The sequence below is a fragment of the Fragaria vesca genome, linkage group LG6 (assembly GCF_000184155.1).
Source record: "Fragaria vesca subsp. vesca linkage group LG6, FraVesHawaii_1.0, whole genome shotgun sequence".
NCBI lineage: Eukaryota > Viridiplantae > Streptophyta > Magnoliopsida > Rosales > Rosaceae > Fragaria > Fragaria vesca.
The window spans coordinates 3,984,528-3,995,918 of NC_020496.1; the positions used below are offsets into that span (position 1 = coordinate 3,984,528).

General features: G+C 38.1%; 2 protein-coding genes across 2 annotated transcripts; one reads left to right on the top strand and one right to left on the bottom strand.

The window, feature by feature from the left end:
• The first annotated feature begins 647 nt into the window (after positions 1-647).
• LOC101313999 lies at positions 648-4,802 on the top strand. Its single transcript, XM_004302276.1, has 2 exons — positions 648-1,049; positions 1,559-4,802. Exons 1-2 carry the CDS (start codon positions 996-998, stop codon positions 4,097-4,099), a joined length of 2,595 nt encoding a protein of 864 aa, XP_004302324.1. The 5' UTR covers positions 648-995; the 3' UTR covers positions 4,100-4,802.
• A 92-nt stretch (positions 4,803-4,894) lies between these two features.
• On the bottom strand, positions 4,895-8,815 carry LOC101314290 (transcription factor PIF3-like). The gene is made up of 8 exons (XM_004302277.1): positions 8,760-8,815; positions 7,424-8,606; positions 7,237-7,341; positions 7,060-7,125; positions 6,661-6,726; positions 6,039-6,560; positions 5,337-5,460; positions 4,895-5,248 (listed from the first exon to the last, which is right to left on the bottom strand). The coding sequence occupies exons 1-8, from the start codon at positions 8,813-8,815 to the stop codon at positions 5,238-5,240; spliced, it is 2,133 nt and encodes a 710-aa protein (XP_004302325.1). The 3' UTR covers positions 4,895-5,237.
• Between the last annotated feature and the right edge of the window lie 2,576 nt (positions 8,816-11,391).

Genomic DNA, 11,391 nt, shown 5'->3' on the forward strand with positions numbered 1-11,391 from the left:
ACCAATTTGAAATACCCAAAGTCTCCAAAATAAGAGCTTGAAGCCATTTATCCTTCCAAAAACACACAGTTTTATCATCTCAAATTAACCATCGACAATTTTGTCTAAAACCAGAAGCAACCGACCGAAAACCTGGCCAAATTGAAGATTTGCGATCAAGCAAGCTGGGCATTTGGTTTGCTCCATGCATAAATTCCTTTGGTTGTGGTCCTTGTGGTGGTTGATAGTATGGAAGCGGCGACATTGATCAACCCAAATGACTTGTGGTGCTGAGAGGAGGAAGTTGGTGTAGAAGTCATGAACTGCAACTCTGCAAGTGTGTTTCCTTCTAACCCCGGGAATCCAATCTGGCAGCTCATTGTGTAGAAAAGTTCAACCCTAAATGAGAATCATAGTATCAATTTTGTTGAAATAAGCGCAAATTGTCTTATGAAGTCGATCAAAAATCGTCTGTAACAAAAAAAAAAAGGAGTTTTTAATCCATTTTTTGGACGTGACATGTATATATACATAGTAGATCACAGCTTGGTTGGGATCCTATGAGCTCTGAATGGCTGCCTTGGCCCCAAACATTGATACTTAAAAATTTTCAGACCGTTCAAACTCAGAAAGCCCTATTTGGCCATAAAAGAAAAATCAAACTCAGAAGGGTCTGGTGGTGCCGTCCAACCCCAACCCCACTGTAGTTGTCACTCTATTTTTTTATGTACTTTCTGCTGATAAACAAAAGCAACTGGGACTCCTAACTCGAATCATTGCTATAGTGTGCCAGACCATGTGATGTGGCCTCTCTCTTTGACAACCTGTTTTTCTTGTTTTTGTGGTAGCTGTTCATCATCTTCTTCTTCTTCTTCCCAAAAGCTCACTTAGAATCTCTTTTAGTGGTTGTTGCCAACCATATTATTCCTTTTTCTCCTTTCTGTTTTAGTCCTCAGTTCAACTTGGATCTCTCTAAGCTACTGGAAGTCGAGTGATCACCTGGGAGTTGAGTTCTGATGGCTACTGAAACTGTTGCACCAGTACCTCCGGTTCCTACTACTGATGATGAGGTTAGTTCCTTCGATCTCTTACTTCACTCCGATTACTACGATATGTATGTTAGTATGTTACTTCAGAGATCAAGCATATCTAGACAATATTTTTAGATTTCAGAGTTCAGATTATCCGAAGTTTAGGTGCTGCTAAATTTTTTAATATATGTTTTGTGGACTAGTTAGATTCTGTCAATACCAACTTGTGATTCTGTCTGTACTTTTTTTTTTTTGGATATGGTTCATATGAATGATAATCGATCATGATCGTGATCTTTATGAAGTAGCAGTAGATGTTAGAATCGAAATTGACCCCTTGTCAGAATTGATCAAGCGATCTTAGTAATTGTTTCCTGTCAAATTTATTTCTGGAGGACCATAACAACATACAGATGCTTAAATAGATCAAAAGCATAGCTTTTAGTGAGTTTCGTGTTTGATACACACCTATAATATGCGCCTATCCAAAGTTGGGTTGGTTGGTTTTTCTATTCCTGAATGGATTATATCGTTTTCAATTAATGCAGCGAGTTGAAAAGAAGGTTAGTGAAGAGAAAAAGGCTGATGAAGAATGTGGTGTTCCTTTAACCAAAGAGAGCGGAAAAGAAATACTTAAAACTGATGATTCACTATGTCTAGAAACACCAGCTGTCGATCATGAGAAGATCGAACCTCCTGTGGTTGAGGCTGAGAAGATTGTTGATGCTCCTGTCTCAAGTATTCCAGTTCTAGATGAGACTAAGGTTGGAAATGACCCCATTCCTGATATTCAAGAGCAAGTGGTTGAGGCTGAGAAGAATGCTGTTGCTGCTGTCTCAGATGTTCCACTTGTAGAAGAATCAAAGGTGGAATGTGACCCCATTCCTGATATTCCAGAGCAAGTAGTTGATCCTGTGAAGATCCCGGAAGAGGTTGAGAGTTCAACCGAGTCCGTAGTAAGAGAAGCACCAAAAGAACCAGCTATAGAAATCATTGAAGAAGGGCAAGTAGAACAAACAAAGATAGTTGATGCTCCTCAATCATCGTTTGAGGCTATCGAGAAAATAGAGGAACCATTGCACATTGCTACTGACAAAGAGTCAGTGGAAACAGTCCTAACAGAGATTAAAGAGTCAGAACTGGAGTCTTTGGAAGTACAGAAGCCAGAACTTGCTGCTGCTGAAGTGGAGGAAAAGCCAGGAGAGCCATGTGAAGTTACTCAAGAAGTTGAGACAAAGCTTGAGGAGGTTGAACTTGAGAAAAATATGCAGGATGAAACTGTGAAAGATGGAGGGTCTGCAGCTGATATGGTTGAGCCTATCCCATTCTCGGAGGAAGGGAAAAGTGAAACAGAGAACACACCTAGTGTAGAAGTGGAGGAAGCACCAGAGCAACCTAAAGTTAAAGAAGATGATGTTGAACCTGAAAAATGTCTGGAGGATGATATTGTGAAAGATGAAGGGTCTTCAGCTAACAAAGTCGAAGCTTCGACAATACCAGAGGAGGGGCAAACTGATAAAGACTACAAACCTAGTCAAGTTAAAAGTCCAGAAGAGGTTTACCTTAAGGGAAATGGAGCAGATTCTTCTCTACCTGACGCCACAGAGGCAGTTGCTTCTCAGGACCAAAAGAAGGAAGTAACTGAGGTTGATGTGGTTGAGAAGATACAAGAAGAGGCAGCAGTGGAGATCGAAAAAGTTGGAGGAGAGATTCTGGAAGCTAACGAAACTGAAAAGGACATTGTTGTATCAACAGAATCAATTAAAGAGGAAGAAAAGGCAGAACTAAATGGGATTGAGGTAGTTGAGAAACCAGCAGAAGAGGCATCAGTAAAGTTGGCAACAGCAGGAGAAGAAAATGTGGAGACTCTGGAAATTGAAGAGAAGGAAAAGAGTAATGTGGCAACTGAGGAATCAACTCAACCAATTGAATTAGATGAAAAGAAAGAACTAAGTGGACTTGTTGGGGTTGAAAGGCTTGCAGAAGAGGAATCAGTAAAGTTGGAAACTGTTGGAGAAGAAAAGGTGGAAACTCTGGAGATTGAAGATAAGGAAAAGAGTAATGTGGTAACTGAGGAATCAACTCAAACAATTGAATTAGACGAAAAGAAAGAACTTAGTGGACTTGATGTGGTTGAGAAGCTCACAGAAGAGGCAGCAGTGGAAGTCGAAAAGGTTGGAGAAAAGAACGTGGAAACTGAAGATGGAAAGAGTGTGATAACTGAGGATACAATTCAACCAATTTTAGAGGATGAAAAGAAAGATTTAAGTGATGCTGATGTGATTGAGAAATCAGCAGATGAGACAGATGTGAAGTTGAAAGAGGTTGGAGAAGAGAATGTGGTTAAGATTGCTGAAACCAAAGTAAGTGAAAAGAAAGATGAGATAATTGAGGATTCAAGTCAATCAATTTTGGTGGATCAAAAGAAAGAATCAAATGGGGTTGATGAGGTTGAGAAGCTAGCAGAAGATGCAATAGTAGAATCTGAAAAGGTTGGAGAAGCGATTGAAACAAAGAATGTTCAATCTGAAGACAGTGATAGCAAACCTGTGCTTGAGGAGGTTTTTACTCAACAAGATAAAGCAGATGTCAACAGCTACATTGTTACTCCATCTGAAGTAATAGACAAATCATATGAGGAAGCTGGGAAAGATGTTGAACCTGTGGCAGAAACGGAAAAGGCAGAACACATAAAAGATGAGACATCAGGTACAATTGAAACCAAGAAAGAAGATAATGTAGAAGAGAAGCAGGATGAAGTCACTACATTGGTTACAGAACCACTTGGAGAATCCAAGCCATCTGAGCCAGAAGTGAAAGGTGATGAACCTGTTACATTGGAGAAAACCACAGAGGATGTTGCAAAATCTGATCGAAATGTAGAGCTTCCAGCAAAGGATGGTGATGACACAAAGAGCTCCGAAGACCTGCCCAAAGAAGTTCCAGCTAAGACCTCTCAGAAACAATCAACTACCATTTTATCAAAGGTCAAGCATACACTTGTGAAGGCAAAGAGAGTTATTACCGGGAAATCTCCAAGCTCGAAAACCCCTGCCTCTGAAACCAAGGATGATATTAAAGTCAAATAGCAGGATGCAATCATATATTAGTCATCCTTTCTTTTGGTTTCCCTTATTCTTGTGATTCTTTTACTGTTTTTGTTTGTTGGTTTTGCTGCTCAGTCTCAGTTCTTGGCTTGTATGTTGATGGTCAAAAGGGTGTGTGGATACTATATAGAAGATATCGGCTCTACTATATAGAAGATATAGGCTATGCCATACTCGGTATTGTAAATTGGTGTGTGCGTCTGTTTGTATGTGTGTAGAAGATTTAGGCGATGCCATAGTGTTGTATGTTGGTGTGCATATTGTTAGTTGTTTTCCCCCTTTTGTTGATTTCCGTTGTAACTTTATGGGTGCTTGATTTTTGAATTTGTTGTCAGTTATAACCAGGAAAGAAGTCTGCTGTTGTGAAAATGAGTTGCAATTTTCTTCTCCTACAGCTGTGCATTTCACTAGAAAAACTGAAGTATCAAAGCATTGCCTACCAGGAGGAGAAGAATCAAATTGGTTGAATATGGGAAACAAAACCTTGGTCACTCAGAACAAGTCAAATGAGCATGGTGGAATCATGTACTTTTTATTCTTTACGTTTCTCAACAATATAGAGCTTTTGTAAATTGTTGATCTAGGAAACTTTCAACATCCTGCTTTATGCAGCACAGCAGATAGTATTGAAACTCTTGACATAATTGAAACAAAAATAACCATCAAATACCCAATATTCTTAGTTAACTAGTGTACCATGTATACTCTGTCAACTATTATACTATATTTCATCACAATGAGTCAATGACTGCAGAGAAAAATAGAACACTAGAAATGCTATACAGCTGATCATTTCACTAATTCAAAGAATTGTTATAAATATGGCCAAAACACAAATCTGATACATATTTGCGGTATACTCAACTCTTAGACGTTGCATTATCTCACCAGTTATAACGTGAACGTACAAATGCTAGTACCAAAATCTATGCAATATGTGATTGTACTCTTGAAACTAGAACTCAGAGGGTTATTGTAAAGGTTCAACCTCATCGACTCGGAGGTACCTCTTTCAGTGAATGTATCTCCTCTGATCAGAAGCAAGCAAAAGATCCACTCCAGAATTGTTGCACGAAGGATTTCTGTCCTACGGTCCTACCATAGATAGAAGAACTGCTTGTTACTCATAACCTGCATATACAAGTTGGGGATTAGTTCATATCTTTTTGTGCAGTGATCATACGAATTAATATATATATAGAATGCAATATCAACTCACTAGCTGGTCTACTAAGCACATGGTCTTTTCCGTTAGTAGATCTGTTAGCTCTGCTGGTACTAACATCCAACGCTTGAACATTTTTTTGCACCAATGCAGACTGTCCAAATCCCTCATTTGTTGCCTGGCACAGGCAACACAAAAGAGACCTTAAGGTTCGAAGTACACGACAGAAATCCAAAAGCAGAACAATTATACAGACAATAGAGTATTCAAAATGTTAAAGTGCTGAAATTTTGGATGGGTGGTAAAATCATAAAGGTTTTTTTTTCATAATTTGATGCCTGATGGTGTAAATCCTACATTTGTTTGATTCATTCTAATGACTTCTCCAAGGACACTGCAAGCCTTAATGTTGAAAGGAACATCCAAATGCAAAAAGGTCGCTGATCAACATCCAAATTCCTTCATAGACCAATAGAGTATTAGATATCCATTAGCATTTTTATAACCATGTCTACTCACATGTCCAATCATTTAGCATCATCTCACTATATAAAACCAAGGGACATCTGCACCCAGGAACAGTTGCTATTGTTCTGGATACTTAGATGCTTCAACTTTAAATTTAATAAAGAGTCCCAAATGGAGTGATGGACATGCAGCATCAAATTAACAACCAAATTCCATCAAACACAATCAGCAGTTCAGCACATAATGTTTCCTGCAAATAAAAATTCAATTCATGGTAAATAAACCAACCTGATTAGAAGTCTGATTCATGGAACTACTGGTGTTGATATTTTGCATAATTTGAGAATTCATGTTCTGCACTGAATCCTTTGAACTAGTACCTGGAGCAGGTTCCATATTTTCTACAGGACCTCCTGCACCACAAGCATTAGGTCCTATAGCTGACTTCATAAAGGACCCTCCTGATATGGGAACTAAGGGTGGGCGTTGCATTGGCATAGAAACTCCTTGACCAGGAAGCCCAAACATCTGTAGATTAGATCCTATCATCCCATTGAACGCAGTATGCCCCGACATTGGTGAACCAGGAAAATGGGCACCTTGCATAGGGGGCACCTGAAGCATAGGGTAACCAGAAGATCCACCATTCATGTCAGGCAAACCCATCCCAAAACCCATGCCCAAACCCATTCCCATTCCCATTCCCATACCCATGTGCGAGAAATGAGCCATATGGGGTGCATGCATATGTTGCATTCCTGGTGGTAACATCATTTGTGGCATATACAAACCAGCTCCCATTGACATAATCTGCATAGATATTGAGATAAAAAAAATCTTGAATCAAAAAGCACCTTTAATGGAACATAATATACAAATTAGAGGGACTGATAGTTAATGAGCTGTAGACCTGTACTTGGAGTTGAAGCGTCTTCAGATACTCAATAGCCTCATCGAGCATTGAAGCTTTGTCCACCTGCATAGCCAAATTACAGAAAAAAGTTATTTTAAACTTCCGTGACAATTAGAAATTCTATAACAAGTACTCTGGACATCAGTTGATCATAAATCACAAATGTTCGGTTAGTCTTATGTTGCTAAGATACCAATATTCACAATTGTGAAGTTCAAAAAGACTGGACAAAAGTTTCAAATTTCAATTTATTTGCTTTCCACAACATATACCATTGCAGTTCCATAAGACTAGAATCAGATCCCTGGTTTAAAACCCACTTAGAACTAGGAAGTCAATCAAACATCATATAAGTCCAGGAGGACTTTATAAAATATTAAATAAAAGAAAACCAACCTTATTGCAATTAGGTATGAGTTCTTGAAGCGCACGCATCTTTTCATTGATTCTATCCCTTCGCCTCTGTTCACATTCCAAAATGAGTAATCAGATGCTGCTAATCTTACAAACAGCACATTGCTATGGAACTAACATGTTATGTCATGAATACTTTAAATAGATTGCTTTCCTCACCCTTTCTGATAAGTTATGCACTTCTGCTGCTCTGCTTCTCTTGGAACCCGTACCTCGACCATGAGCTACCTTTTTTTTCACGCCAACAGACTCTTCCTCTACATCCTACAGGAGGTTTACATAGTTTATAAAGTGAAGGAAAGAAGAAATAAGAACTCAAACAAATATTTACAACATTCAAACTTACTTCACTATGGCATTCAGAGTCATCAGTATCACGAGATTTTCTCTTCAACACACGAGTTGGATCATCTGAAGCTTTCTCCACACTATTGACTGAGCAAACAGAAGAATCAACCACAGGCTCCGTAGTTTTTTCAACATCTGGAAGTGGCCTAATTGCACTTTCACAAGGAATATGATTGGAGTTTCTGTCATCATTCTTAGAGGGATCCTCTTGATATGCAGCAGCCTCTGACTGTTTAGTAGTATGTGGTTCCTCAAGCGGCTTAGATGCAGTTGGTTTCATATCAACACTGGAGGGTGCCATAACATCTTGGCACTGTGAAGTTGACTCCTTCATTAAACCACAGCTTGACTCGATTAGTATCGACTCAGGAGGATTGCTACTGGTTGCAGCTGAAACCTTATCCTTATTTTTAATCTTTTCCACCCTTAGTAAACTCGATCGTGAGAAATGAGAAAAGTTCACTATGGTTGAATTATTGTTACTAGAAGTTGGTGGATTTTGCTTCTGCATTGGTATGCCAGGAAAACCACCTGCAGGTGAAGCCTGAATTGAATTCTTGCAAACAGCATGATGGGCGGCACTACTTGTGTTACCACCAACCATATCCGAAGCTATTGATCTAAGAGATGGAATTGATGCTTGGGGTTGCTGTGATGACATCTGGTATAAGTGAGTAGTACTAGTTCTAGGTCTGCTAGCCTCAGCAGCACTTACTGAAGAAAGCTTCGACACATTCCTTTGTTCCAAACCAGGAGTAGAATTGGTGTTGGACTCCCTATACATCTGACTAGAGCTACTCCTTTTGTCGATTGGCGTGAGATTTCCATTGGTGGAAATCTCATTTGCAGTGACATCAGATATTTCAGGCATAAAATCATGGCTATATTCATGTTGTAAAGGTTGATCAAGGGCATAGTTCAACCAAGGCAACATGTCATCATCATCACTCAAACCCATTTCACCAGATGGCACCGACAATGGAATTTCATCAATCACAGAGTTCACTGACCCGAATTTCCCCATCTTCCCATTGCTTCCATTTCCTAAATCTCTATCTCGATTCCTGGGAGTGTGAGATGGTAAGCTGTTAAAAGTTGGACTCTTTCTAGCTCTATTGGACTGACTTTGCATCATAATCTGCCCATTTTCCCATACCAGTTCAACCAAATCACTCAAAGGTCTGCATTAAATCCCACAATATAGAAAAAGAAAAGAAACAAGCAAATATTATATGAGAAAACAGGACACAATACAATGACTCAATGAGTCATTGACATGAATCAAAATAGGTAAAGATGCAGAGATTGTAAACACTAGAATGAACTGAACTTACTCGAAATCTTGATTCGAATCACTTCTCCCTCTGGATAATAGCTCTGATAAAGGCATGGTGAACAACTGGACTCTTGTGTGTTATTCAGAAATGCTCCAAAAGCTTCAAGAGCATGGACATTATTGCAAGCTTCCACACAGTGTCTTAAATTTGAGTGCTGGGTTCAGAGGACCAGGAGGAAAAAATTAGATGTTTATGTATATAAATAGGAATGGCAATAGTTGTTGGAAGACGTAAAAGCCTAACCAAAACCCCACTATAAGACAATCCCGGTGCAACTTATAGTGGAAGAAAAGAAATCGTATTCCCTCAAACAGTTATAGAAATTACACAGAATAAAATCTTTCTTTTAATACTACAGTCTTTATCAGTAAGATAAAATATAAAAGTGAGCAGTCAAAGTAATTCTTTAATGGCTCAAAAGATCCCAGAAAACCTCAAAATTAAGCTCTATCTGAGTTAAAAATTAGTTCTTTACACTTTTCTTAATCATTAAACAGAAAACCCAGAACACAGATTATATTTCCTTAAACTAATCACCAGAATCTTAAACAAACCTCCAAATTTTTTGACTCAAAAATAATGGGAATTCAGTCACTTTAGTATCTCTTAAACTTGAAGAACAGCCCAGAAAGCCTCATTATCCAAAACCCAGCTACAAGTCTAGAACTGATCCAACATAAAGCAACAGCAAAATGTACAAAAGAAACAAACTTTTGGGGAAATCACAGCTCCTCGAACTAGTCAAGCTTTGTTAATCCACATGGTTAATCATAATGAAACCTCAATACAGTAAGTAAGCTCGAACAAAGAGAACCCATCCAAGATGATGAAAGAGAGAAAGATAGAGAAGCATTACACAAGTGGGACGCAGAAGACGGCGATAGGCTAGGCAGATTTGCAGGGGGACCAGTGCAGATAGATTGAGAGGTAAAAAAAGCTTCAATCTTTCACTCACCCAAGTTCAGATGAAGCCATTTGTGTGCCTTTTTAACCTTGGTCAGTCAATCTTGTCAATCTTATCAATGCCTTTACCAATCTCATTTACTTTTGATTAATGTGCTTTGATTATAGGACTGAGGCCCACATTAAGCCTTCAGCGCGTGTAGAGCACGCGGTATCTGTAGGACAATTGCCCCTGATGGGTGGTCTCTTGGAGTATAAGACCTGGTTCTATAAGGCGTTTTTTCTAGCAATATTGGTTGATTTGGTGTCCCTATTCTCTGTACTGGAATAGAGCATATTATCTTCTCATTCTTCTGGGATTTATATATGTTATCTTATAACATTGGATATGGATTTTGGGTTATGTGGTTGTGGACTTTATGTTTGGAGTTCATGATGGAAAACAACAACATCATTATCATGTATACATGAATGATCGACTTTTATGATATATTTTGTCATGGTGTTTCTCTTTTCCAAGTTCAACTTATAAACTTGTAACCATGGTTTGAAAACTATGGGTTAAGGCATTAACAAGTCATTGACCTGCTCATCATTGATCTTTATAAATCTACTCTCCCTTCATCTTTGGAGACTTTTGTATGTAAAGTTAGGTCTTTTTTCCAAATGATCCACTCGGGTGAGATGAATACATCGAAGATGTATGAGATAAGCGATTGATATTTGCTAAACGGGAACATTAACTTTCTCGTGTTACAGTCTTTTATAAGAATGTTAAAAAAATCAAATTAAGTGTATGTATGACGAAATTTTACATATAAATTTTTAAAATAAATAAATTTATTCTCCATTCTTAAGTTGAGCTTAAAGAAAATACTCCTATCCCCAAAACAATGAACCACAATTGTCTTTGAAAATCATGACCCACTATAATATCTGAGATCATCACACATTGAATTATGGAGTCTTATATATTGTGCTTTGCTTGATTAATGCAAACAAGATGTCACAGCTGCCCTTCCAATATATACTCATAACTCATTGAAGCAAGGAATTTCATATCAAATGACAAAGGCCTCTTTTCAGTTGACGTGTGTGATGTATGACAATTGATGAAGGCAGCAATTAGGAGACACCAAAATCACAAACTTTATACTCTTGGTTATATGTAGGATCCACCAATTCCTAAAGTAAAAGTTACTTATAAAAGCTCAACAAGTGATATAATTTACGGTAGATTAATATGCATATCAAGTTGGTCGGCCAACTATATCTACTCTAATAAACTTGCTCAATGTAGTGATTGATACGAGCTAGCTCATCGTCTCGAGCTAGCTTAGGAATGCATGGAGCTAGTATGTATTGATTTTTATAGGTGTTTTTAAGAAAAATAATTAGAGATTTGTTTTGGAGTGAAAATATATATAACAAAAGTTCAGCATATATAAGCATATATTTTGAACTTGTATCAACATCCATGTATATATGCTTTTATAGCTCTCTAGCTAGTCCTTCTTGAATTTGATTGGCTTTTTAAGCTATATACTAAACATTAGTTTCGGTATTTAAGTTCTGTATGTCACCCACCGCGACACTATGCTCTCGATTAGGGTTGGCATAGGATCATATAGAAGATAGCATGCTCGTCGTGTGCCTTTGGTATCTTCTCAATTATAAACATATGTTATCTAGACACTATGCTCTCTAGATAACATATGTTTATCCA

Excerpts from the sequence above, each read along its gene's own strand:
- LOC101313999 (XM_004302276.1), top strand. The coding sequence starts at position 996 with ATGGCTACTGAAACTGTTGCACCAGTACCTCCGGTTCCTACTACTGAT. Across the intron at positions 1,050-1,558 it reads TTCCTACTACTGATGATGAG|CGAGTTGAAAAGAAGGTTAG; the intron begins GTTAGTTCCTTC and ends CAATTAATGCAG.
- LOC101314290 (XM_004302277.1), bottom strand. The coding sequence starts at position 8,815 with ATGCCTTTATCAGAGCTATTATCCAGAGGGAGAAGTGATTCGAATCAA. Across the intron at positions 8,607-8,759 it reads GATTCGAATCAAGATTTCGA|ACCTTTGAGTGATTTGGTTG; the intron begins GTAAGTTCAGTT and ends GATTTAATGCAG. Across the intron at positions 5,461-6,038 it reads TGAATCAGACTTCTAATCAG|GCAACAAATGAGGGATTTGG; the intron begins GTTGGTTTATTT and ends TGCCTGTGCCAG.